The 27,946-nt window shown below is 42.9% G+C and overlaps 3 protein-coding genes across 4 annotated transcripts in view; all 3 read left to right on the forward strand.

Annotated features, from left to right (window-relative positions):
• The first annotated feature begins 117 nt into the window (after positions 1 to 117).
• scaf1 (SR-related CTD-associated factor 1) lies at positions 118 to 13,640 on the forward strand. The gene is made up of 6 exons (XM_046035879.1): positions 118 to 305; positions 1,592 to 5,125; positions 8,906 to 8,988; positions 10,686 to 10,994; positions 12,367 to 12,495; positions 12,717 to 13,640. The coding sequence occupies exons 2-6, from the start codon at positions 1,675 to 1,677 to the stop codon at positions 12,873 to 12,875; spliced, it is 4,131 nt and encodes a 1,376-aa protein (XP_045891835.1). The 5' UTR covers positions 118 to 305; positions 1,592 to 1,674; the 3' UTR covers positions 12,876 to 13,640.
• A 707-nt stretch (positions 13,641 to 14,347) lies between these two features.
• snrnp70 (small nuclear ribonucleoprotein 70 (U1)) lies at positions 14,348 to 25,935 on the forward strand. The gene is made up of 10 exons (XM_046072542.1): positions 14,348 to 14,547; positions 14,909 to 15,062; positions 15,162 to 15,224; positions 16,764 to 16,818; positions 16,912 to 16,976; positions 17,078 to 17,140; positions 18,094 to 18,175; positions 21,748 to 21,849; positions 24,463 to 24,562; positions 24,652 to 25,935. The coding sequence occupies exons 2-10, from the start codon at positions 14,916 to 14,918 to the stop codon at positions 25,382 to 25,384; spliced, it is 1,410 nt and encodes a 469-aa protein (XP_045928498.1). The 5' UTR covers positions 14,348 to 14,547; positions 14,909 to 14,915; the 3' UTR covers positions 25,385 to 25,935.
• A 343-nt stretch (positions 25,936 to 26,278) lies between these two features.
• Positions 26,279 to 27,946, forward strand: part of lin7b (lin-7 homolog B (C. elegans)) — an 11,699-nt gene continuing 10,031 nt past the window's right edge. The window contains exon 1 of one of the 2 annotated variants that reach the window (XM_046072564.1): positions 26,279 to 26,563. In XM_046072564.1, the coding sequence (XP_045928520.1) occupies positions 26,488 to 26,563 (76 nt within the window). In that variant the 5' untranslated portion in view covers positions 26,279 to 26,487. The remainder of the gene's footprint in view (positions 26,564 to 27,946) is intronic. The other variant, XM_046072555.1, reaches the window with a different exon arrangement.

Genomic DNA, 27,946 nt, shown 5'->3' on the forward strand with positions numbered 1-27,946 from the left:
TGTAATATTTATCTGTATATCGCTATTTTAATTTCTTAATGTTCTCTAGACATCAAAAGAAGTCAGTGAGCAGTGAGAAGTATGACGGCGCACAAAACTCTAATTCCCATCATTCTTTGTCGTCCGGTTTGAGGGGAAGGATGGAAGATGGCGGCGATTGATGGAATGGGGCTGAGGTTGCGCGTTTAAAACGTCAAAAAGCAGTTTGTACTGTATTTTAACGGTTGATTTGATGTCTTAGCAAGAGATACCAGTAAATGCAAGACGGAGGCGTTGATCTGAAGCTGCAGATTACCAGACTAAAGGTAACTCATTAGCACAAAGACCATTTTGCTGCCTTTAGCTAGCTAGCTGCTCTAACGTTAAGCTAAATTAGCTACCTAGCTGAATACCTACTGCCGACACATCGTTAAACAATGTGTAACGTTACGTCATTTAGTAAATCAGTTGTAATTCACGAGCAGTGATTAATCCGGATTACAATTAATGTAATATAGAACGTTAGCTACGAAAATGTTGCGCAAACGTTATCGTTAAAGCGTCAACATTATGGTTAACATTGACCAGGAGTGGGCACAGACCGTTACAGCAGAGGCTCTACCGGGGAAAAAAAAAAACCTTCACTGTTTTCTTTAACATCGACAAGGGTCAGAAAACACACAGGTCGAGATAGTAAATAGTACACAGAAAAATGAGAAACAGAACTCAAGATAATACAAGTCACTGGCAAAACAACAGCATAGACAAACAAAAGGCTGTAGATACACATCACGTGTGTTATTACACCAAAGAGCAGTTTTTCATTATGGTGCTGTTCCACACTGGACTGACTGTTCTCAGACAATTTTGTCCCCCCTAAGCCCCCCCTCTTGCAGGTGAAACCTCATGCCAGATCTAATACCAGGTGTGATTCTGGACTGTAGCCTGGCCAATACTGGATTTGATTTGGATTCCCAATCAAAATTCAGATAATAAATCGACTTACATAGCATAAACAACATGTTTTGACAAAGAGTTTTACTTATGTGACCAACATTTATTGGAGAAAAAAATAAACTTGTCCCTGTTATCTCGTGAACAAACAATGTAATAGATTATTTTCTAAATGACCTAACATCTTTGGCATAACCGTACTGACAGTTTTACATGGGTTTACATGTATACAGCATGATAAGCTAATATCAGCTGATAACACTGGTCATGCCGATGTAGTGGCAAAGCTGTAATATAGAGCTCACTGTTTACATTGCAAAACCTCAGTCAGGCTCTATTCAGATTCTCGTCCCTTTATTTCCCCTAACAGTAGCAGAAAAGAGTGAGTACGATAAAGAGGGAAGATGTGGAATGTGCAATCATTATGACAAACCAGTCCTAGCGTGGACATGTGTAAGATGCTGGATTGAATGATAATGTGGAATTTGTTGCTCTAGTCTTGCAAATAAATTGCAATTGATCCAAAGTAACCAGCTTAGAACCCTGGAAAATCATTCTCACACTCTTAAAGTGTCCACAAATGATCCCACAGGCTGTTTTTTCCAGTTAGATTTTCATTGTAAGATAAAGACTGCATGTGTCCTGTCCTTTCTGCTAGGGTTATTCCTGTGTGGCGTTCCCTGTTGCTACCATCCTCTGGGGCCCACTGTCTGACTTCTGCATCACCAGTTTTCCTGGCCCATGGACTTGACTCCAGCATCAGGCTTCAAAAGGAGGCCTACTGCCTCCTCTTCCCCAAGTGGAGTAAGAGAGATTCCCAGGAGCCCTCCTCCCTGCTCGCCCTCCTTGTCGCTGTCATCTCCTTCGTCTGAACCATCCTCCCCCTTGTCTACATCCTCCTCTGTCTGCGCCAACTCGTCAGTTCATCAGAACCATGTAAAAGGCCAGACCCAGGGGACAGAGGTGGCCACCGTGTCCTCCACTTCTGCCTCTTTAGCGACGCAGTCCCTCTCCACACCCACACCCTTCACCGCCTCCTCGGATTCCTTCCACACTTCAGTGCCGCCAAGTGGTGATTGTGAAGAAGAGGGCAGGAAAAGGGAGATGTATGATCCTTTCCATCCAACTGAGGGAGTGAAGGGGGACGAGGGGGAAGGGGAGAAATATGACCCCTTTGACCCCACTGGTTCCCCAGCATCAGACAGCGATGATGGGAGTGGCAAAGTGAGAGGGGTGAAGAGGACTGCTGAGAGAGGAGAGCAGGAGAAAGAGGAAGAACGTCCAGATTCGACTGACACCTTGACTGAGCTGCCAAGCCCCCGTCCGGCCACCAAGCGCCCCCTGAGGAGGAGAGTGGACCGTAGCAGTACCAAAGCTGGAGAAAAGAGGGAGAGTGCTGACTCTGATCACTCTGAGATAGAGGAGGGGGAGATAGTTGGGGCTGTTGACAGAGATGGAAGCAATAAGAGACCAGTTGGAGAGATCCTAGCCCTGAATTCTCCCAATGTCTCCTTCTTTGGTTCAAAGCCAGAGCGCATCCTGCGGGTGCTGGACGGGGATGGCTTTGTGTCAGTGTGCGCGGAGAGCAACTGGGAGACGGACAGGGAGCCTGAGGATGAGCCTGTGGTAGGAGTGGAGGATCTGAGAAGGAAGCTGGTCAGCAGGCGGAAGGAAAGGTATCTCTCCTTTCCTGCTTCTTCCCCGCTCTCACCTGAGCTACCGCCTCCTCCCTCCCATCCCCAAGCTTCAGCACCCTCTTCCCCCCTCACACCTCCTGCAGAGCAAGGCAGCAAGAACCGCAAGTCATCCAAGAGTTCCAAGGACCGTGACCGAAACAAAAGCAAGGACAGGAAGGCTGAGGAGAAGGAGGAGAAAAGAAAGAAGAGAAGAAAGGACAAAGAGGGAGGTCGGGAGAAGAGCAAAGAAGAGGAGCGAGGGCACAGGACCGGGAAGGAGGTTAAAGGAATGAGGAGCAGCAGGAGCAGTAGCCGCAAGAGGAAGAAAAGACATCACAGCAGCCCAGAGGCCTCCAGATCCTGCCACACTAGACACTCCTTTTCAAGCCTATCTGACGAAAGGCACAGAGAGAGGGAAAGAGATAAAGATAGAGACAGGGACAAAATTAGAGACAGAGACAGAATCAGAGACAGAGAGAGGGATAGAGACAGAGGACGAGAGAGAGACAGGGATGGGGAGAGAGAACAACATCGCACCAGTAGCCATAGAAGAGATGAAAGAGATCGAGATTCCAGCTCTCGAAGGAGGGAGAGGGAAAGGAAGGGAAGACAACATTCAAGCAGCAGAGAGCGGGGCTTGTCAAGTAGGTCCAAAAGAAGCGTGGAAAAGAGGGACGGTGATGGAGACAGGCAGCGCGAGAGGGAACGGCGACGGGAAGGTCGTCCGGTTGTCCCGCCATCTATCCAAGACCTCAATGGGTCTGACCTCTTTGCCATCAAGCGAACCATCACAGTCACCACTACCACAACCACCACCACGGTACCCGGCTCCCCAAGACTCACCCCGACCTCTCCCTGTCGGCCCACGCAGGACTCTGACAAGCCCCACAAGAGGAAGAAGAAGAGAAAATGGCACTCAGGTGGAGATGTGGAGGACCAGGGAAGTTGTCACAGCCGATCACGGTCGCTCTCACCACCAAGATATCACAGCTACGAGTCAGACCACTATTCAGATAAATTGGAGATTGACGTGTTATCTTTGGACGGTGAGGCTTTGGACTCAGACTACCCATCTTTGGAGGATACACCCCCTGCTGCCCTGCCTCCAGAACCACCTGTCCCCAGCCCTAAAACAAAAACCACCCCCAAGACTGGACGACATCACCCGAAAAAGAAATCTCGCACATTAAAGAAAATTGGCCAGTCCTCCTCCTCCTCCTCCTCTTCCAATAGAACCAAAAGCAAATGCCTCTCCTCACTGACGGTCACTTCAGGCTCTGCCTCCGTCTCATCTGGCCTCCCCTCGGCAAAGCGTGCCAGGAAAATGGGAAAGGACAAAGACCGGGACAAAGGCAGCAGAAAGGATTTGGGTCGCTCTGGCAAATCCAAGAAGGAGAGCGGCGGCAGTCGGAAAGGCAAACTTCAGTCCAAAGTGTCTGTGCTGGTGCGGGAAGGCGTGAGCAGCACCACCGGGGCTTCAGTTGGCTCCGGAAAGCTGGGCATGGACCTCCTAGGGCCAGGAGGTACAGGAGGAGGTGCTGGGGGCTCTGTGGTGGGTGGCTCAATTGCTGTAGTTTTCTGCAGGGACAATGAGAGCAGGTCTCCGTTCCTCAAACCGTGCTCAGAACCGCTGTCACTGGGCAGCCGTGGTAAGGATCTGAGTAGCATGGGAAAGCGAAGCAGCCTGGCTGCACCGCCATCCTCCTTAACCAGTCCCGCAGGACTGAAGTCCAAGAAAACAAAACCAAGCTCCATCACATCCACCTCCTCCTCCGCCTCCTCCCCCACCACATCATCTCTGGCAACCAAGCGCCGCCGTCGGCTGGCAAAGAAGACGAGGGAAAAAGGTGGAGCTGCAGGGTCGACGGCTGGAGACGGCAGCCAAACAAAAGCCACGTCTGAGGGCTGGGGTGGAGCCTCCTTAGATGTTCAGTCAGCTGCGGGAGATGGGAGCAAGTCAGTGAGTCCTCATAGTGGCCAAGCTGGCCCTGCACCCTGTTCTTCTTCCTCCTCCTCTTCCTCTTCTTCCTCCTCCTCCACCAGTGTGCTCCCACCCTCCTCCTCGCCACCCCACACGCCGCCGCCCTCTATGGCTCCTTTGCGGGACACCCGGGAGTCTTCGCCCGACTCTCAGACAGTGGACAGCAGCTGTAAGACTCCAGACCCTTCTTTCCTAGCTGAGGACTGTCCAACTCAGACCAGCCCCACGCTTCCCGCGTCCAGTCCATCCAGCCTGTCCCACGGAGCTGGTCTCGGCATCGCCTTGTCTACACCCACTGCCAAGCCGCCTCCACCAGATGATGCTCCCAAATCTCTGGGCTCGCCTCCTTGCTCGTCTTCTTCAGCAGGCTGTGGGCTTACTTCCATTTCTCTGCCTCTGTCTTCGTCAGACCCCTCCTCCTCTTCTGTGTCCTCCTCGTCTGCTAGTAAGCCTCCCCCCCCCCCACCAGCAGCGCCCACGCTCCCCTGGAGTCTGCAGACGGGGGTAGACTGTACCACTGGTGGAGTCCTAGCGCGTGAGTTCCCTCCAGAGATGTACAGAAGTCTGCCATGTTTTTACAAAACAATCACACATTGAAAGGGCGTACAAAGGACTACACTAAAGTTGAATACTTCTACTAGTTGTACATCATTTCTTTATTTTTACAAAAACAAATTTCAGAGACTTTCAGATTCCAACCTTAGGGGTTGGCCAGTAGGGTTTTCCAGGGCCAGATTATTAGTAATCAACTGATATTTGGGTTGCGGTTACATTTGCAGAAAAATTTAAACAACTCAAACTCAAAACTTTGTTTAAATGCCTTTTAGCATGTGTTCAATTAAATGCTGCAAAAGAGATTTCAAAATTATCTTAAAAATATGTGCAGGGAGCTCCCAGCAGCAGAGATGAAATTACATCAGCACTAATATGCTAAACGCTAATATATGCTTATATACTAAAGTACTCTGTCTCTCTCAAGTTTGGAGGGCGGCGTCTTTTTCTAGTCCTAGTAAAACCTAAAACACAAGAGCAAACGTGTGCGAGGAATGGATTTAACTGGTTACCGTCACCGGTTAACTAGCTTACTGCCTACTCTGGTTTTGTCCAATTATTAGTCGTTAGTAAGGCTGGGTATCGTTCAAAGATTTTCAATATCGATACGCTACCTCGACTTTGATAATGTTTCCCGAACGATACTTTTTTTGATACCAATTTTAAGAAATCCAATTTAACAAGATTATGTTACCTCAAAATACTTTTTTAGTTTTTAGTTTCTTGACATTTTTAAAGTCTCATAGACTCATTTCCTGTGCCACTGCAGTTCCAACAGAGGAATAAAAAAGCACAAAGGAAGGAACAAGTTAAAAAACACAATAAATCAGTGTAAATAGTCTAAATAAAGTTTGTATAGTTTTCAGTGCAAATTAAAGTTTCAAGTCAGTATGTGAGGCTCTCTGCTGCATACTTCAACTGAAAACTGCGTAGTTTAATGTGAGTTAAACTTGATCAGTTACTCTCAGCGTTTTTAGCATCGATTAGCTTGCTATCCAAAGCTAAATTGGGTAATTTAGCTAACTATTTATAACTTTTTCTTACCAGGGATCTACGTTAGATATTGTTTGGATGTTTGACTAACAATAAGTCACCGCGCACAGAAACGTTAACTTAAGTAGTACACAAGCATGTACCACTACAAGTTCCCCGATTTTGTTTGTTTGCTAAACGTCAGTCATAGCGCCACTGTCTTCATCAGTAGACTCGTTGGCAGTAGAGCGCTGAGACGATGACTGCACCGGCTCGGTCTTCTTGCTGTCGAAGACGGACCAACTTTCTGCTCTTAAGTTTATTCCATGCACAGTCAAGTGCTTCATACATCGCAAATGTTGCATCAAGCCTGGTGCAATGTAGCAATGCAACTTTTGATCTTCTCCGCGTCTCTGCGTGAACTAGTGTTTACATCACCACAGCCAATTACAGTCACTTTTAGATTTGGGCACATCAAGCATGCTGCATGCTTATTGGCTCATAGATGTTGAAAAAATAAAACCTTTAGGTATCGAAACTTGGCACTTTAAAATGTACATTTTACAAGCAGCACTCAGCGAGCCGCCTGTTGACAACAAGCGGAAATGATTCTGAATGTGTCGGAACAACCAGTTTTTTTTTTTCTGCCACTAATTGAACAATGAAGATTAGGTCTGCTCAGACTCTTCTCATCGACTAATGGTATAGTAGACTGTTGGGGAGCGTCCCTGCTACCTACAGTACCTCCTGTGAGATACCACTGCATTTGCTGAAGTCATGGTTTATTCCCAGGGGTTAAATTGGGAATTTGTTATAGGGCAGGGCGATTAATCAAATTTAGTTAGTTTTCAGTTCCGATTTTGGTTTGGTTATGATTTGGTTTATGAAAACAAGATAAAATATTTATTGTTCCGCATTCTGTTTTGCAATGATCCTCTCGTCTTGTCTTGTGACTGCAAAAACTGCTTTAACGTGGTAGTCACCCTTATAAGCTGAAGCCTACAGGGTTTTACACTGCATAAACCAGCTAGTGGGCTCTCTCTGTACTCACAGCTTTATAAATAACATATTATTTATGCCTTTCTTACTCACTGTGGGTTTAAGTAACTGCATCTCCTAAAAGACCAGATTTGAATTTCAGCGTTATGTAACACAAATTGTTAACTCTAATTGTTCACCTGTCTCTCCTCTGCTTTCTAAGCCCACATGCACAGAGCAACCTGTCATTCAAAACTAGGCTTCTTCTTCTTACTAATAATTACTAAAGCTGAATATGTAAAATAGCAATAGATGTGACTATTCAGTAGGGGTGGGAATCACCAGAGGCCCCACGATACGATAATATCACGATATTTATGTTGCGATTCGATTTTATTGCGATTTTAAATATATTGAGATATATTGCAATTTTTTTTACCTTTTTCCAACTTCCAATTAGGTCCCTAAAGTCAAACTTTGTCAACACCTGTTTATCTAAAAAGATACATTTCTCTGTTTGTTCATATCACTTTTTCAGTCTTCTATATGGTCCTGTTAAGTTTTCTAGTGGACTAAAAGAACAATAGATTTTATTATTCTAGTACCAAAAAGTTAAATATCCCACCTGCAATTTATATAATAAAATATCGATACTTGCTGTCCGTGTATGGATACAGTATTGCCATGGCAAATTTTTCCCCCACCCCTGCTATTCAACTCTGGGAACTGTACACCATCTGTGCGGTCCGTGTTTGGATTAACACTAGGGATGCACCGAATGTTCAGCCACCGAAATTAATCAGCCAAGCATGTCTGCCAAGTGTCTGAGAAAGACGCAAAATCCGCTGTTTGCAGACACTGCTCTGCTGAATTGTCTCCTAGCACATCCATCTGTGGCTGACTTCTTAGAAAAGGCAACAAACGGTCTGACCTGCTTTGAGTGTTTCTGTCAATCGTTTCTGAGAAGGCGATTAAGCTAGCAGCACCTACATTTGGAGTGCACACGTATTCAAGCATTTATGGTAACTGAAACAGCCCAGAGCGAGCAGACAGGCAGGTTAGCGACTTTATCCTGTCAGTCTGTCTCTTTACAAACATTGCAGTATGAGAGTCCTACCTGAAGAGAGGCTGTGAAGTCTTCATGTTACGCGATACGAGAACTACATACAACATTATTTATCAAACCGGGTCGGACTTGATGAATTTAGCGCGAGGATACACATGTGACAACATCTGGTTTTCAAAATAAGGTGTCTATACAGGATGGAAATAAGATTAACTGGATTATATTCACAGAAAGTATAAAACATATTACATGTGTCCATTAAAAGTAAATGGACTCATGTAATTTACTTTACTTTACTTTACCTCTTGGGCCTCGGACCCACCCACCATAATCTCTCCAAATCCTGTGGGAAACACTGAGTGAAAAGCACATTTTGACTATTTAATTTATGCAGTGGGGGGAAAATGGCAAAAATGTGAATGTACTTGTTCGGTATTCAGTATTCGGCAATATTTTTCATTATATTGGGTTTCGGCTTTGGCCAAGAATTTTCATTTTGGTGCATCCCTAATTAACACAGGCCCCACATGCACTTCCATTATGTGTAAAGACTCTTAACAACAGTATCCTGCACCCTTCGACAAGAAACGGAGTCAGAGACAGCCTCAGGACACACTTCAGTAACTTTAGCTAGTAGTCGTGGGTTGAGACTGAGCATGATCGGCCTTGGTGCGTGATGTGCCTATGGTGGACGTGGTTTATGCGTCCTTTTCCTGAAATAATGGTCTCTATCATTCTCCCTCTCAGTGACTGCTCTGCTCTTCAAAATGGAGGAGGCCAATATCGCCAGCAGAGCGAAAGCACAAGAGTTCATTCAAGCAACCAGCCAGGTGAGAGGGTGACGCTGAGCAGTCGTTCTCTCAGTCTTCATTTGAAATAAATGTTTTTTTTTAACACACACTCACTATGCTCACCAAAAGAAGCTTCTTGCAAGCGGCGGGATAACATTACAGGACTAGTAAAAAAGAAAAATGCCTCTGCCCCGGTTTGGGAGTATATTGGGTTTAGTCATGATGATTAAGGTGAGGCAGCCAACAGGGCAAAGCTGTGAGCACATCCTCTCCGTTCAGCCCACTGATGTGTCGGTATCTGTTGGCAACAAGTGTCACCAGGTCTAGCAATACTTCCAGTCCATTAATCTTACAACTAATTATTGATTATTCTAAAGGTTATTTTTGGTTATTCAATTAAAATAACAAGTTGTCCAAAACAAATATCAAACCTGTCTCATTAATATTTCAGTATATTGTTCATTCACCATCATGAAAATAAGACGCATTAGAATAATGAGAATAGTGGCATATTTTAAAAATGAGTCCAATTTCCACGTCACTGCTGTGGTATGATATTAATAATAATTACAGAACTTATTTGTCAGATGCCAGATCAGAAAAATACTGGCCCTCAAATTTAAAAGGATGCTGTGATACAGATTAATTTTATCACTGTGTAACCCTTTCTCTGATTTCATCACTGGGGTAGTAATATGCTGTAAGATAATCACCGGCAAATGCATTTTTGCATCAGTGTAGGGCAAAGAATGTAACTGAGCCGATTTACAGACTGTAGAGTCACAACAACAGGCCATTAAAGTAAACACTTTAAGGGCAGTAGATAAACAATAGCTGCAGTTTGTCTGTTTTCTAGTGTGGGTGTGGGGTGAAAAAAGCACTTAAATGCCAAGTTTGTTATGTTGCCTAAATTTGTCTGATACATTCTGTTTGAAAGATGACTTGTTTTGGTGAGTTACTGATTATCCTTCAAAGTAAATGTTGTGCCAATTGTATTTTTAGAACCCAATTTTGGTTTGGTTCTTTTTTTTCAATCTGATTCCCACCACTTTTTAAAAGTCAAAATAAATGCACATAAAGTCAGAGTTTTAAATCAGAACTGCTGTACTGCTATTACATGCACACCAATAATCCTGTTGGCATGTGGTTCTGGCAAGAAGGGGAAATCCATGTAAACCTCACATATCAGTCGCAGTCAGATATGTGAAGTCCTTCTATTTGTTAATGAAGTTTGGATGTTGTGCAGTAAAATAGGTTTTGCAGTATCCACACACGTTTTATTTCCCCCACACTAACCTTAAACTGCAGTCAGACCAAAATCCATCAAGCAAAATTTACTTGTATGGTGCGGCCTAAAGCTGAGGCAAACAGGAAACAGCGTAAATGGGGTTGTAAATGTAAACTGAGAGCTAGCATGGCTAACAGCGGTCCACACAGTAAATTATAAATTATTTTTTATCAAATATTTTACAATCATTAACCTGTCACTGTCGTTGCTTTCACTGCAGTCAAGCATCACCTCTGCTGTGCAGTTATAAAACAATATAAACAGTTTTAACGTGAGGTCAAACCCACCTTTCTCCAAACTGGACGTGGGAGAGCCTTGAGATTTTGCGGGGAGGTGGGTCAGTTTGTGACGGGATGCAAGTGTGTGTGACCTGTTCCACACAGCAATGAATGGGGAGCAAAATCGGGTCTGACTGTGCCATTACTTTATCTCATGTCTCTTCATGCAGATCCTCTCACAGGCCAATCAGAGCCAGTCTCAGCAGCACGCTCCTCCCTCCTCAGCCTCCGCCTCCTCCTCCCAGATCCCTCCCCCTCCCTCTCTTCCTCCGCCTCCTGGCCTGAGCCCAGCACAGTTCATCCTCCACAGCTCCCTCCCATTGGTTGGCTGCACCAAAACTCCACCCTCTCTCCTGCACCCCTCCATAGGTGGTGGATGTGCGCAGACCCCGCCCTCCATCATACCTGTGGGGCTGTCAGGAGTGACTGGGAGCTCTGGTGACACTGGATGGGACAATGACAGCAAAGACCCTGATAAGGTAAAGTAGAAGCTCATGAACAGATCAGGGCAATTTGCTGTCCTTCATGTTACATATCCCACATCAAAAAACATTCAGATAGATAGATCTGAGATGTATAGAGTATAAAGTGCAACTGCGCATATTCAGGATGTGCAATTCACAAAGTGTAAAACATACATTCATTATAGAAAGTGTAGCTATCCAAATATATATATATTTTTGATTTAGTATTTGGATAGAAAGTAAAGAAAACATGAGACGAATAAAGTAGTCCTAACCTAAAACCTAACTAGATGAAATGTGAGCTCTGCACTATTTCTTCACCCTTGCTTCTGAATGCTACGATGGTCTCAGGCCCCATCCACACTACTCTGTTTTTGTTTAAAAATGCGAGTTTTAAAACGAATCCGATCTCCGTCCACAGCAGCGTTTTAGCTGCGTATCAGAGTTGATCTCCGTCTATATTGAAACGACTGAAAACGCACATCTACTGGCCGTTGAAGCAGACATGAAGCATATGGTCTCTTCCGTAGTTACAGAAGTTTTGGCGAAAGAATAATGTAATGAAGACGAAGAATCACTCCAGATTTTTGTTTTTTTATGCATGGACGAATAACGAGCTGGGGCTGTTACTGAATGTAACACGGGAGTTAAAAGCGGCTGTGGTGGCAGAAAACAGACTGTGAGTTTTCACAAAGTAAATGGCGACATGCAGAGTACAAGCAGTAGGCTTTAAGTGTTATTTGCACGTTACAAAATATTTTAATAAAAATCGACCTAGTTTTGATAGTATTTCTTCCTGTTCTTCATACATAATCATTCTGTTATTTCTGCATGAAGTGATTATTTATCTTGTATACTGCATGTTAACGACTGAGAGTATCTAAAGAATTTCCGAATAATAATAATAATGTAATGGCTCACATAGAAAATTGCCCATAATGCAATAATACAAGGTTGTTTTTTAGTCATTATACAGCACAAGGCTGCACAACGAAACAAAATTTGTAGTTCCTTCATGGTTCATACAACATATAATTAAGTGTAGGCCTATATTAAAATATGGTAACACACAATAAAACAATATATACAGCTATTTATATACAGTATCTCACAAAAGTGAGTACACCCCTCACATTTTAGTAAATATTTGATTATATCTTTTCTCTGAAGAAATGTGCCACAGTTACGCCTTCATTCTCTGTGCATTTACATTTCATTTACTATATTGTAAGATGTGGTTTAGTCTTACTGTTACCTTTTTATTCTTGTGTAGCACTTTAACTGTTTGTAAAAGCACAATACAAATACAATTGTATTATTATTATTATTATTATTATTATTATTGTAGTCTCATTAATTGAACATGTCCGGTACCTGAATTCCCCAGTACCTGAAGAAGCTGCACACCCAGGAGCGGGCGGTGGAGGAGGTGAAGCTTGCCATCAAACCTTACTATCAACGCAAAGACATCAACAAGGACGAATACAAAGACATCCTCAGGAAAGCTGTGCATAAGGTCAGCCTCAGCGCACACATCTAGTGACACGCGTAGCATAGGAGAAAACTGGTTAGTGAAGTTAGTGTGTGTACATCAATGCACATCTTACTTAATGGGTTCACAAGAGTTTAGTGTTACTACTTGGAGTTCGATTAATGCTTAAAAACTACAGTGAACAACATAGAAACTCATGTCCTTGTATTGAAACAGGCTATTTAATCATATTGTCATTGTGTCAGATCTGCCACAGCCGCACTGGGGAAATCAACCCGGTCAAAGTCAGCAACCTGGTAAAGCTGTACGTCCAGCGCTACAAATACTTCCGGAAACATGGACGCAAAATGGATGAGGAAGAGAGGGACGACAGGGAGCCGGGAGTGCTGCATTCCTCTGCCTGATAGGAGACTTTTTTTTAAAATGTTCCCCCATACCGCCTTCTGCTGGGCCATCCACTGATTTTTTTTATTTTATTTTTTTTTTATTGTGTGTGTGTGTGTGTGTGTGTGTGTGTGTCAAATATTTTTCTTGTTTTCATATCCCACCTTGTCTATGCTTTTATGTGATCTTCTGGAAGTTTCTCCCCTTATTTCTGTGATCTCACTGTAAATATGTCTCACATACAAAATGTATTATGTATACAATGTTCAGGAAGTGGATGCCTTCCTGCACAACTGTGTTATCTAATATAGTCCAGTACACAAACCCTGCAATAAATACTACCTTTTATGAAGCTTATAGTTTTTGATGAATGTGTCCATTTAGCAGCTTCCCAATGGTGGTGCTAATTGCAGGGTTATTTTTTCAATAGCATTGGATTAGGTGTTCATGTTCATTTGTCTACCCCATCCTCACGTGTATCATTATCCAAGCTGAGGGGAGATGTAATACCCAGTTTCATACACCAAAATGTGTTGTACAAAACTGTAAGAACACTACATCACATTTCCCCTCTGTCTGTGTCTTTGCATACTGTATGCAAGCTGCAGCTGTCAATGAGCTGGACGGCTGAATGATGATGGTTCAAATACATTGACACTTGACCTCTCAGTTCTCTGATTCTGCTGTCTGTGTTTTGTGTGCATGTGTTACTGAGGTTGAGAAAGTGGCTGAATCTCTTTATAAAATGACTTGACCAACAAAATATAAATGTTGCTTGAAAACCAGTACACAGCAGAATGGACTTATTTATTTAGACTGTTTTGTGTATTTGCATTACATGTCGTCCAGTATGTATTGGATAAAATTTGTGTTTGAATAATAATAATGAATAATTAGTTCTTTATCAGCATTGGTTTAGAAAGCTCTGGCCTTTGTTGCTGACAGTACAGACTTATGATCTGTAGTAATCCAAAAAGATCAATATTTGCTGGGTTCACGCAGTTATTTCAACAGAGTTTACTGCACGTTAAACAAAGCTAATACAATCATTGTGGGTTATGTTTGTAGCCTCATAGTTACATTTTTTTTTTCATCATTTGCAAATGATGTGTGAAACTGACAGAAAAGATCTTAGGTGCATGTTACCATTCTGAAGCATATTTAAATAGGATTCCCACCATAAGGAGAATGAATATGATGCTATCTGTTACAAAGTGGCATAATCTGAGTGGGTGGACAGACATTTCCCCTTAATTTCAACAAATGTGGATTACTCTGTTTGAATTGGGATTGAGAACAAAAGATTTAAAGCTTAATTGAATTTTACATGTAGGCACCTTTATTATGGAGACAAAACACTGTATTGCCCACGCTACTTTTATCACAATTGTGGTTCAAAATCAACATTGATACTTTACCGCCAGTGTGTGCGTCTGCTCGATTTTCTACCGGCACACTTTACGGCGGGTGTCGATTTACGGCATCCCGCCATTTTCTTTTTAGAGAACACTACCAGCTCGCACACATTCAAGTGTTTGTCGATACACGGTGTGGGCGCCCTTAACGGTCTGCTTTCAACTTATTGTTTGTCCACTTTTGCGAGAGTATATAGGTCCAGGAGACCTGCGTATATTGTACGCGTCTTCCTCTGGTCCATGGTCTGACATTTATGAAGACATCGGAGGAGAGAAGGTAAGAATCACACTCCAGGGTCCTTGTTAGCATAGTTAGCTTGATGGCTAAAGCAAATGGCTCCACTAAAGCCTCAAAGCTAAACTAACGTTACGGTGCAGATATGATATCTGGAGTTAAAACTATTATCGCAAAACTTGTATTTGTAGTATTCACGTTATGTTTTATACATATAAAGAGTAATGCTTGCCCAAGTGACGAAACGCTCAAGCCTAGCACACGCTACCAGGGAAGTTAATAAAGACAACAAGCTAACTAGCATGCGAGCTTCCGTTGTTGGTGTTGGCCTGCCTTGACTGGTACGTTACAATTTTGCAACGTGTCTGACATTAGTTGTTGGAATTTATATATCTTTATTAAGGTGAAGGATGACGCAGTTTTTACCCCCGAACCTGTTGGCCCTCTTTGCGCCGCGGGACCCCATACCTTTCCTGCCCCAGCTAGAGAAGTTGCCCCACGAGAAGCATCACAACCAACCGTACAGCGGCATTGCACCGTTCATCAGGCACTTCGAGGTGAATGTTTAATTTTGTAAAATTCGTATCCTCTGTTTATGTCAGTTTCTTCAATGGCTCACTGTGTATTGATATCGCCTTATAACCCTTTGTGATCAGGACCCTAGAGATGCCCCTCCACCAACGAGGGCAGAGACCCGTGACGAGCGGCTGGAGAGAAAGGTGAGAGACGAAATGAAGGGCCACAACACGTACTTAGTAAATGCCCCCTCATATTATGTGAGAGTTTGGTTCTGGCTTGGGATGCTACATGTGTGTGTGTGTGTATATGTATCGGAGACACCGCTGACTGGCTGTCCAGAAGACTGCAGGGTTTCCCCACAGGATGTTATGAGACTGCGGTGGGTGGGCCTTGGGCCCTCTTGGGGTTCCAGGGGTGTGAAGAAACACAAGTTTGTATATTCTAAAGCTATATGCATCAATTACGTGTATTTAAGAGCAGAATTAAGAGGTTAGATCTATGATGAACATTGTGCCCTTGTAAACAATTTTGTGCTTCAGTAAACAATTTAATCACAAACACAGTTTTCCCTCAGTTTCTGGATGTGTAGGTCCTCTGGTGGGTGGGGGCCATGGTGTCTAATCATTTTCACGATTTTTATTTAAAAAAATAACATGATGTGGTTTTAATAACACAAGTGAAATAAATGTGCTCACTGATGAAGTAAGCTTGAAGTAATCCTTCAGTCATTGCCTGTGTGCCATGAAACATAATAATTACAAAAAATATTTTTTTTTTTCACTATTTCATTACTTTTATTGTGGAGGGATTTGAACTGTGATTTACCCCACCCCCACCCTAAAGTCAGGGTGAGGCCACTAACCGGCTATCCATATGCTTATCGGCTGGTTCTTTATCAATACTCTTATTAGTTGTTGTTGTTTTTAAATTATCGTTGTTAAAAAAGAATAAGCTCGGAGTAGAATTAGAAGTTATATTTTAAAATATAGCTAAATGGTGTTTCAAGAGCAGCAACAGCAATATTATATACACTATACACAATATTTACTGGAAACAAATCAATAAAATAAATCAAAATACTGAGTGAAGTTTTGAAAGAATGGAAAAACTCAGTATCAGTCCTTCCACCTGTCCTTCTCCTCCCACTGCTGAGCCCTCGGTCAAACACGCAGAGTAGAGGCCTGAGAAGCTAGCAGCAAAATGGGGTAGAGAACTCTCGCCATAGTGTGTTTTGTTTGTTGTTTTCTTTTCATTCAGCTAAGGCGCTCTGGAAAAAAGCACTTTGGCGCTGCTCCTAATTGCGGGATTTTTAAACGAGTACAGATTTCTAATTGGCTTTTTTTCCACAGATGTCCCCGGTGGGGGCTCCAAATTTATGTAATTTAAAGTTAAAAAATAATGTAGCTGGTCTCTGTGCTAACTTTTTCCCCAAGGAGTGCTAGATGGGCAAAACAAATTGAGCACACAAAGAAATGTAGGAGCACAGTGAAAAATGCTCACGTAGCACAGTTTATTAAAGGGATTTTTGGGGCTAGTCAGTGATTACCTGCAGTAGGTGGCGGTAGACGTGTCCCCAGTTTGGAGAAACAGACTTGTACCAGCATGGAAGCTAAACACATTTTAGCCATCTAACTGAAGTCCCACTGGGGAAAAATCAATATTAGTTCAGGCATACGCTATATTTAGAATATACACTCAGTGGCCACTATATTAGGTACCTGTTCATTTTTGTTTTGCAGAGGCGAGAGAAGATTGAGAGGAGGCAAGCAGTGGTGGAGACAGAACTGAAGCTTTGTGAGTTTTCACAGTGGTGTGCAGTTGAAGTGCTTTTCTCTGCATATGGTTTTTTGGCTTAGACTAATCCTGCTTTCTTATTTGCATTGTCAGGGGACCCCCATAATGATCCCAATGCACAAGGGGATGCCTTCAAGACATTGTTTGTTGCACGAGTGGTGAGTACACATCAATACTCCAGGTTTGTGCATTAAGCAAATGTAGGCTAACTATTTTGTAAAAGCCGTCGATGTCTAACAGAATCCTGTTTTTGTTGTAGAACTACGATACCACAGAGTCAAAGCTTCGCCGCGAGTTTGAGGTTTATGGCCCCATCAAACGGGTAAGTTTGGCTGCTCTCTGTCACTTGTTCATATGTATGCAGTAAGGGTACAAACTACACTTTAAATTACACCCACGTAGCGATGGCTGACAGATGGTCAACGGTTGAGCAGGCATCGTGATTGTAAAACCCCGACCACCGGCAAAAAAACCCCTAATTTTTCACGTAATACCTCTATGTGAAAGCAGGTTTTAATTACCATGAACATTATTATAAATTTTAAATATACTTCCCTCAGAATTCTCTTCTCCCCACACACACAAGAAGCCTGTACCTCAGGTAAACACACTGGCTTGACCTGCCCCACTCTGTCTCCGCCCTGCCCGTCTAATCCACTTTTTCCATCAGCAATGTGTTTCATAAAGTCACCTAAAAGACTCAGAACTCACCTTTTCCGTATTTTTCCACCCGCGACCCGTTATCACGGCGCTTGTGGCCCTGTGTTCACTGTTGCTTTACCTGGTCCGTGCTTGTAAAATAACCACGACTGGAACGTCATAGGCTACCAAGTTTTTAACAGAGTGAACACACGTGGTGCACAATATTGACACACACTTTATATTTCAATATCCATGTTAATTTTGATATTCTTAAACATATGTTAAAACAAGTAGTAGAAAAACCCATCAAATAAGATTCATAGCATATCTAAATAGGGTTTTTTTTTTTTTTTTTTTTAAACACAAGGGTTTATTTCAACTGGCATGTTAGACTGAAACAACATGAATAAATATCTACAGAACAGGACTTGTTGTACTGGTTGTACAGTATAAAATGATCATCCTGCATGTTCTGTGATGTTTAACGTTACTTACAATTTACAATCGCATCAAACTCTCTCCTCTCCTGAACCCACTGTGTCTTTAGTCCTTGTCAGAGCCACTATAAATCACCCCAGTACTGTCTTCCCAAATCACATAGCTAACCAGTGTCTCCATGCTTGTTTGTTCCAGATTTACATAGTCTACAACAAGAGGACGGGGAAACCTCGCGGCTATGCATTCATTGAGTATGAGCATGAACGAGACATGCACTGTGAGTACCAATGTAGAGCACTTGGACCAACACATTCTATATATAATCACATGTTCATGGAGACTGATCTCTGTGACATGCAGGGTGGTTCGTCAGTTGAACCCCCTTTCCTTTATTCTATATTTTGGTAATGACACTGGGGTGGCAGCTTTCTCTAATACCTAGGGAAGGTGACCGCTACCTAATGAGCAAATTGATGGTTATGGCATCAAAGTAATCAGAGTACTTCTAATAGACATATCTTCTTCAATTTGCATGTTGACATCCGAGTCCGGTGGTTGTGTGATGTGTGTCTGTGTTTGATGCGTGTCATCAGTTGACTAATAGTGTGGTTGAGGAGGGGAACGGCTTCATTCACTGGGGCATGATGGGAAAAGTGGGAGGACCGAGAGGTAGAGCTGTGTCTTTCATCTGTGAAGCTGAACATCTTTGCCTGTCAAAGGGCACATTGTCTTTTAACTGTTGGGCGTTGTAGCTCTGTGGAAGAGCAGCTCTCCTGGCTGGACTGTAATGGTAAGCACATGGTCAGACTGGTCACCAAGCAGTGAATGGGGTTTTTACCAATGTGTCAAGGACTGTATGGAAACCCATCTTTTGTATGACTAGGCATTGAGCTTGTTTGTCTAAGTTTTTATCGGTGGTCTTCAACCCTGGTCATGGTGAGATTAGTTCAACTTCACCACACTAGTTGGATATTATAAGTTGGTGATGATGCCATAGTGAAAAATGGAGTACTGTCTCATTAGACAAGTGAATGGTGCCATCTAACACAATGACACCATTCTGGGATACTGGTGCGATCAACTCTTCAAGACCAGAGTTGCTGAATCACAGGAAGCATGTAGTCACAGCAGGGGGTAAACTGGGGGGGGAATGTGGGGCTAAACAGTATATTAACTGTGTGTTGTTCTCATTGCCACTGCAGCCGCCAATCTGTGATGGCTATTGGCCAGAGCTGGCTGGCAGATGATGATGGTTATGATACATCTACACCCTACTACCACAGCTCAGTATATGGTTGGTATAATGGGTTTGTATGATGGGTAAGATTTCTTTCCACCCTCCATCTCCTACATAGGGAAGAGGAGCTACGTTCAATGGGTAAAGCGTCTTTTTTTGCAAGCCCTAAAGAGCTTTCAGTAGTTACTAGTAGGATCTTAGGCTTTGACCATTGAACGAACCCCTGACGACTAGTGTATGAAATGTTTCCCAATGATTCAGCCCTTTATGTTAAAGCCACCTCGAGTTACTGAGGGCTCAAGCTTTGCAATAGCAATGACTTAGCTGCATGGAGGGACACAAGGTCACCGAACAAGAAAGATCAATCCAAACGTGTTGTTCCACTGCAGTCAGCCCCACCAGCTTCTTGTGGAGTTTGTTGTGATTAATGCTGTGCAGATTCACTGAATCTGTCGCAGCTTTTCAGGAAGATAGTGATGCAGTTTTCAGTCTTTCTTGTTGCGTAGCAAAACCGTAATGTGTAAACCTGTCAGCAGGAAAGGCACGTCTAAAGAATTTAGCAATCATCATAATGCAGAAATACTTTTATTAGAAGTAAAAATTATGTTCACAAGTTACAGTATGATTTTTGTCAGCAAATTCAGAAACAAATGTGTTCGTCAAAGGTTCGTTAGAATTCTGTGCCTCTCTGCAGTTACCTGCCAATTCTGTCACTGTCAGCTGGTTTAGTTGAGAATTAACACCTCATCATATCTGCCAGGCTCAAGTGGTCTGCTAAATATCAGTACCAATTAAAAAGGAACTACAAGATGTAAGTAATGGAAGCTGGGCATTAACTGTTAGGAATGTCCAACTAATACGTCTGAGCTGGCTTTAATGGAAAAGGCAGATGAGGGGAATTTTCTTGGTAATCCTGCTAAATGGGCTCTTCATACATTACTTATTCACTACATAACTAAAGGTAGACACTAATTAACATAGCTTTAAAGATGAATTCATGACACCAATAAGGGCAAGATTTTCACGGTAGTTCCTACAGTTTCAGCTCATGACAGGTCACTAAAGTTTAGACACTGGATGCCGTAAATCAGTTTGTCTCAGGCCACTTACATCTAAGACATGTCAGTGATAGAAACATGACTTCATTGAATTCTTAGTCAAAATTTTAAGTTTCTTTCTCATTAGTTCGTAGGGGTTGTGATAAGGCAACTCCTGTAAGGAAGGTAGTCCCGTTTTTCTTCTCCTTTTTTTTTTTTTTTTTTTTTTTTTTTTTTTTTTTTTTTTTTTTTTTTTTTTTTTTTTGTTTTCTTTTTTCAGTTGGTCAGTTTTGGTAGGACTGGTGGGGGTTTGGTAAGGCCCTATCATTGGATGGGATGTTGTCATCCTTCGTGAACACAGGAAGTGGACGGGTTCTGGTAAGGCCCCTGGTAGAGGTGTTGTGACAGGATTCTGATGCTGAGGGATTTTGGTAAGGCCCTAAGACTGGGGCAGAGACTTTCATTAGGCAAATGAGTGAGGGACTGTGGTAAGACCATCAACTGTATAGTATGAGTGAGGGAGTTTGGTAAGGCCCTCAGAGTGAATATGTGAGGATTTGGTAAGGCCCTCCGAATGTATATGTGAGGATTTGGTAAGGCCCTCAGACTGTGTGCTATAACTGATGGGTTTTGGTAAGGCCCTCTTCTTGGACTTGGAAGCTTTACCCTCAGGGATCACCACCTCATCAGACCAGTGTAGCAGCCAGGATGAGCCGCCTGGAACTTGCAAAGTACTTCCATCATACAAGATGGATCAAAAGACTGTTGTGTGGCATAATGGGATGAGGTGTGGGACAAAGTCTCAATGTACATGAGGTTGGGAATTTGCCAAATGCTAGAGACTCCTTGTTGATGAAAGTGCCTTACTCTTGGTGGTTTCCATCATGTTGCTCTCTTGAAGCTTGTAAAAGGTTTCAACAGATTAAAGCCACTTCAACAGAACAGTCTACTGTCATATAATGTTTAAAAATCTTGTACTGTTAATAGTGCGTGTGTGAGAGTGTGTGTGCATAATCACTAATTTAGTAAGCATTTGTAAGATATTAAACGTCAAAATCAGGAACCTTGAAGCAAAACGCCTCGCACAGTGATTTTTCAGACGTAACATTTCAACTGTTGGCAAACTGGAAAATCAGTTGCGTGTCTCAGATAGTAAATAACACTACATACAATTATGCTGACAGCAGTGCTTTGAATTGTAGATGAGATGTCCACTGCCCCAGCGGGTCATGTTAAATTTAGTAAATGCACTGTAAAGAGCTGATGTAAGACAATGTGGCATGCCTGTGTTAGAGATTGAGCATTTACCAAATGACTACAGTGGACACTTTCCAACACCACTATTATTGAAAGCTGGGTAGTAAAATGATGCAGATATAAATGTAACGTATGAGTCACTCATCGGGTGGAAGAAAGTCTACTCCCATTATCCTTCGGCTTTTGCCCAGAGAGCAGCCATCTCGGCCTCGCCTGCTCCTGGTCAGTATATTAATGCACTGTTTGTTTCCTTGGCCACTGATGCAGTCCTGCTCCTATCTCACCTCTGTCTTCCCTCTCCCCATTCCTCCTCTCCAGCCGCCTACAAGCACGCAGATGGGAAGAAGATTGATGGTAGAAGGGTGTTGGTGGACGTGGAACGAGGGCGCACTGTCAAAGGATGGCATCCACGCAGGCTCGGTGAGCTGCCTTTTTTTCTTTCTAATATTAAACTTCAAGGCTGTATGCTAAGTTCTCATTTGAACATAAAGACTAACCTACCCTCCACCAAACCAATAAACAGAACTCAACCAAAACAAGTAAATGGGCGATGGAACCAGAGCTGTCTAAACAGTACTGTTAAAAATTAAGCCGTGTGTAGATGTCCTTGCACTTTCATATAGAGCAGTTCAAACTAGAGCTGCAGCCAACGATGAAGTACTTTTGCTTGGCGGCGGCTTACTTTGGCTAGCCTTCAACTCAACAATCAATCATGATTTCAGTTGAATGCTAAAGTTGCTGTTACCTTGTCTGCGGTCCGCTGGCAGAACACCGGCTGCTTTCTGATGAGGCGCCGTCGTGCTGTTGCCGAGGCGACAAGTTTCGTTTTACAGTGGATGGACTGTAACATTACAGAGTTGTTTTCTTTAGCTTGAAATGATCCCATACTTTGGACACTTTGTTCTTTTGTCCCTCACTGTTTTCTCTCTCTTCCTCCACTTTGCAAACAGCTCCATCATAATCACGTCGTGTTCACAGCATAAACGCGATGTGCGACGGTAATAAATGTCCCTGCGGAACACTGTGCTGTATAGTTATATGGATTAAAACGAAGCATTGATGCAAAGAATTTGTGTCGAAGCATTTTATGAATCAATTTTATCGATTGAATTGTTTCAGCCCAAGTTCAAACTGTACTGTTTTTCTTTAACATCTTACATATAATTAATAGGGCACTATGATTTCTGCGATACAGGAATGCGGAATTTGATAATAAAAATGGAATCTGTTAAACGCGGAATATCGTGGAATCTGCTAAAATGTAGGGGTGTGAATCTTCACTGGTCTCACGATTTGATTTTGATTATCGTGTCTTTATTCCGATCTCTCTGGGTGGGAATCTCTAGGAACCTTTTTACAATTATGAGGGCTCCAATGCAAATAAAACGAATAGGATAAAGATTTTTTCACTGACTACTTTGTACTTTTTAAAGCAAAGTATTTGTAATTATCTAATGTAGTAATGGCATGCAGTTAAAGTCTTAAGGTAATAAATTAATTTTGCGAAAATTAAGGCCATTAAAAAATTAGTCTTAATTGCCATTTAACAAGGTATTAAATTTTGTATATATTTTTGTCAATGTGAACATTTTTGTCCAAAGAGTCTGTATGCTAAGTGTGGATGAACATATTATATTGCATAGCCAAAATTACTAAATAGGCAGGACGTAACGTCTTCTAACGTTAGGTGCATGTATCTACCAAGCAAGGCTTTCAATCTTATACAGCCCCTAAAAATAGATCTTACCACGCCAGACTTCCGATGCTAATCATTAAACATAGTCGGACTGAGCTCTGTGGCTGCCTGAACAGCCCCGTTACTCAAACAAGAGCAAGATATGCTGTCAGCAGGTGAAGTGGTAAGACAGAAGACGACAGGGAAAATATAAGCAGCGTTTGGGTTTGGCTAATGTTAGCTAGCTATTTAGCTACATCTGTGCCTCTTTTATTGAAACATGTTTGACTTTTCATAAAGCCGATACGCTCTTCAGTGTCACTTTTTGCCACATCACAGCCTGGATGGAGCGGGACCTTTTTTTTTTTTTCTTTTTTTTAAAGTGAGTGCTACAGCAAACATTTGAAATGCTGACCTCATTGTTCTGCATAAATAGTTGATTATTGATTGATAAAATTAAAGTTGGAGACTAACTACCATGTAGAACATTTTTCTTGCACAAAGTTAATGAATAAAAAAACAACCCCAAACTGAGACAGCTGTAACTGGAATTAAGTGGTAAGCTATATGTTGTACTATTATATGAAATATAGTAACATCCTATAATTATTAATATCAAAATAACAATTTACTATTATATTAACAATATACTCTTAACATAATGTTATATTATACTAATACTCATTTCTACTAGTTCCTCCTCCAGGTTGTGGACAGGGCCCCTGTAGCAGACAGATGCCATTGTGCCAATATGTGGTCCTCCTGAGAGCAACATGTTCCCCTTGTTCTGTTTTTACTAAAGTCATTGTAACACTGGCCAGTATTCTTGTTTACATTGGGGTGGGTGGCTGCTGGTGTATCGTGAATGCAACCCTGGTTCAAAAACTACACAAGCACCAATCACAGTAAAGTTTGTTTGTGATGACTAATCAGTCTCTTAAAAGCTCTTTTAAATGTCAAATTTTTCAAAACATCTGTTTCAATATTTTTAAACTATTTGACAATATCTTAAGGCCAATGCCGAGTGTACCGATACAAGGGTCTTCACTTTCAGTCCTCCAATGGTTTCACATTGTGGTTGAACACAAGGAGCATACATATAAATATGTATATAATAAATAGTTAAACTTTGCGTTACTTGAACGTTTTTCAGTGTGCTCTTAAATTTTTTCATGTTGTGCTCCTTGGGGGAAAAAGGTTAGCGTAGAACCCTTTTTGAACACAGCCTGACTGCAGGTCAAAGGGGTGCACAGTTGGACAGGTTGCTGTCAGTGTTCTGTCTCTAACTGATGACAAAGTCTGAGCGTCCTCACTTAACACATTTTGACTTTCTTATGCTTTTGCTCTTTTTTTCTTAGGTGGTGGATTGGGTGGCACTAGGAGAGGTGGAGCTGATGTCAACATCAAGCACTCTGGCCGCGATGATGCATCGCGTTATGATGATCGCCCCCTGGGGGGGTGAGAACTTTCAGAGAATATCTGTTGTTTGGCATAAGATTGTGTACCGCTGTGTATAACACTCTTCACTTTGCCCTTACTACTCTTAGTGATCGGGAGCGTGGAGGAGAACGGAGGGAGCGCAGCCGGGAGCGTGACCGGGACAAGGACAGGGAACGCAGACGGACCCGATCCCGCGAACGGCGTCGACGTACCCGCTCCCGAGAGAGGGAGAGAGAGAGGCCGGTTGGAACAGCTGAGGAAACCCCCGTTAGTGCCCGGCGTCGCGACAGAGAGAGGGAACGCGGGGGGGCAGCAGGAGGAGACAGCAGGAGTAGGGAGAGGAGTCGGGAAAGGAAGAGAAGGAGCAGGAGCCGAGATCGCAAGCGAGACAGGGAGCGAGGCAAGGGGTTGGATGGGGAGGAGGTCAGCCAGGGAGACGTTGCCCCTGAGGGCGGAGAGCGCATGCTGGAGGAACATGAGGGAGAAGTGGGCGAGGGCACGGAGGAGCGTAGAGACAGGGACAGAGAAAGGGACAGGGACCGCAGGCGCAGCCACAGGGACAGAGACAGGCGCAGGGGAGACCGGGACAGAGACAGGGAGCATAAAAGGGAGCGAGGGGAGAGAGACAGGGGGGACCGCAGAGAGGAGCGACATGGCTCCCTACGAGACGACATGGGCCCCCAAGATGACATGGGCAACGAGGATGAGGGAGGAGCACCACCACACATGGAGGAGTACAGTCAGGATGGGATGATGGACCAGCAGTCAGTGCCATCAGCTGACGGCTATGGCTCCAGTGAGAATGGTTACAAGATGGAGGCACCAGGAGACGAGTACTGAGATGGCCCCTCTCCCAGCAGATTCCCACTCATAAATAAGTTGTTTCATTCTATACTTTAACTTGGCCTTTAACTTTGCCAAGGTACAGGAAGCCTAAATGATGTCGGGGCTTCCTCAGTACCGATATCTAACTAGCTTCTCTCCCATCTGTCAAGAATCTGACATATTTCACTTGATATTGTTGCATGCACAGTTGATGCATATAACTGATTTGATCTCACAAAAGTTGCAGCTTTTCTGCAGTGCCCAACTAATCCGTGCCACTAAATGTTATCAGATTACCTTAGTTATTAAAGCTAGGTATGTTTTTGTTCCCCCCCCCCCCACTTGGTTTTGGATTAACTGTAAAAACAGAGCGCTATTTGTTTTTTAGATGGGTAAATTGTGTTGTCTTATTATTTCCAGATTCATAAAGCAGTTAGATTCTATGCTTATTGGACCCAGTGACCAGTTTCTGCTCAATGTTTGTGAAATTGAAGGAAATGTAGTATTGTGAAAGAATTGAGGGCTGTTCTGTTTATTCATTCTGGAATAAAACATTTTTAATTATGCCTGCTGTTTGTATGTTAGATTTGCAGGGCCAATTTAATGTCAAGTCTCCTGTGATTTTCACCAGTGACTGGCATATACAAAAGTTACCTGATACATTTGTGAAAAAGGGTCAGCAGCAGTGTAAAGTTACAGGGTATGTATTAACTGGGGTATAAAAATGGATAGATGTAACAAAACAGCGAAAGTAGTAGAGCAATGATTGCTTAGTTTGATTTTCACCAATTTAAAATACTGACCGGATGTGGGAAATTGTATTAAAATACATCACCTATAGTTATACGCGCCTCTGCTTTAAATCTGCGCAGTAGGAGTACTTTGAACTTACGTAGAAGATGCTGAAACTGCTCATTATACAGTCGGACAGTGAAGCTGCGCCGTCTGGTCGTGCTGCCTGGTGGTTAGTCCAGCTTCTCGGCCCTCGGTCATCTACTCATCTCCGGTCTGCAGGCCATGTCGTCATAGAAGATGGACCAGGCATTGCTGTGAACTGGATTTTCTGCCCGTGTACACCGTGTTAATTAGGGGATAAGCCTGGACGCGGAGGATTCATAATGATGTCCTCATACTACCACCCTGCCAAGGAAGCAGACATGGCGGCCATGACAGAGCCGCTCTGCCTGGAAAGAGGTAACGTTACTAGCCAGACCGCTTCACCACAGTTTACGGGCTAGATGTTAATGTACGGGACACCTTAGCGCGGTTCGTTCATGGTGTTACATCACTGAATCATAAAAGGGCTTGAGATTAATAATGTCGCAGTTATTCGTTGGACATAGTTGGAAGGGTTCGCTCTGTCAGGAGTAATCCATTCACACTGTGCGCTGTCATTGTTGACATGCTGTATTTTTAAACTGTACGCCGACTTGCAGTATTATCATATGTATAATGATTCGACTGTGTTGAAATTTAGCTGCGTACGAGATGTCGAATTATATCACTGTCATAACGTGCAGTGGAGGGAAATGTGATTAGGGTCCGTGACGCGGACGCGGCAAGAGTACAATAAAGGTGCGGTCAAGTCCCGGGGGGAAAGTCCCGCTCCGTTCACTGAATGAAGGAGGAACGACCTGCATGACATTGTTTGTGGATGTTCACATGGTTCCTGTTTTGTTTTGCCAATAGTATCCTATTAACATTCAATTTAATGCCCGATTGAAGACCACACCTTAAAGAACACCTGATGGATCTTTTTTTTTTTTTTTTTTTGTAATTCCAATGTTTAAACAATCAGTCAGACCAGTTAATTTAACTAAATTACATCAGAAAATAATATAGTACAAAAAAGAAGTTAATATTAATTTTGGTAAGACTTTTGCAGAGAAACCTCCCTAATGATGTCTAACTGAGACATTTCTTGTTACTTATTTAAAGGTTCAGTGTGTAAGTTTTAGCGGCATGAAGTGGTGAGGTTTGCAAATTGCAACCAACAGCTCACTGTGCTTTCACTTGCTCCTCCGGTGAAATAAGTACTATATAATAAATGTGTTAATTCTGATGGCTATTGTAAAATTCAGCAGTAAAACAAACCTAACTGTACCTTCACAAAGTTGTACAATCAATTTCATTTCTAAATCCAACCACAAAAAGGCTGTGAAAACTGTCAACATATGGTCCTTTTTTAATATATTTATATAATATAGACTTCCCCAAAGTTTATGTGTGTCATCTTATATATTTTCACTGTTCTGTATACTTCTTTATGTCCCATGTACACTTTTCTCTTCCCTATTTTTGCAATAAAGATTTAAGGAGGGGGGATTTCCAATTATTATGACACCGCTCACCCCTCCCTTTGCAAGCGTGCAGGAGAAGCTGCTGTGGCCGACTCTTGTCAAAATTTGTTTTCTTTTCTGGGGCGGCTGTGGCTCAGGGTTGGCCGTTAATCGGAAGGTCGGCGGTTCAATCCCTGGCTCCCCCTGGTTGCGTGTCGAAGTGTCCTTGGGCAAGATACTGAACCCCGAATTGCCCCTGGCGGCTATTCCGCCAGTGTATGAGTGAGTGTGAATGTTA

The sequence above is a fragment of the Micropterus dolomieu genome, linkage group LG02 (assembly GCF_021292245.1).
Source record: "Micropterus dolomieu isolate WLL.071019.BEF.003 ecotype Adirondacks linkage group LG02, ASM2129224v1, whole genome shotgun sequence".
Taxonomy (NCBI): Eukaryota; Metazoa; Chordata; class Actinopteri; order Centrarchiformes; family Centrarchidae; genus Micropterus; species Micropterus dolomieu.

Excerpts from the sequence above, each read along its gene's own strand:
- scaf1 (XM_046035879.1), top strand. The coding sequence starts at position 1,675 with ATGGACTTGACTCCAGCATCAGGCTTCAAAAGGAGGCCTACTGCCTCC. Across the intron at positions 8,989-10,685 it reads TCATTCAAGCAACCAGCCAG|ATCCTCTCACAGGCCAATCA; the intron begins GTGAGAGGGTGA and ends CTCTTCATGCAG. Across the intron at positions 10,995-12,366 it reads ACAGCAAAGACCCTGATAAG|TACCTGAAGAAGCTGCACAC; the intron begins GTAAAGTAGAAG and ends TGAATTCCCCAG.
- snrnp70 (XM_046072542.1), top strand. The coding sequence starts at position 14,916 with ATGACGCAGTTTTTACCCCCGAACCTGTTGGCCCTCTTTGCGCCGCGG. Across the intron at positions 15,063-15,161 it reads CGTTCATCAGGCACTTCGAG|GACCCTAGAGATGCCCCTCC; the intron begins GTGAATGTTTAA and ends CTTTGTGATCAG. Across the intron at positions 15,225-16,763 it reads ACGAGCGGCTGGAGAGAAAG|AGGCGAGAGAAGATTGAGAG; the intron begins GTGAGAGACGAA and ends TTTGTTTTGCAG.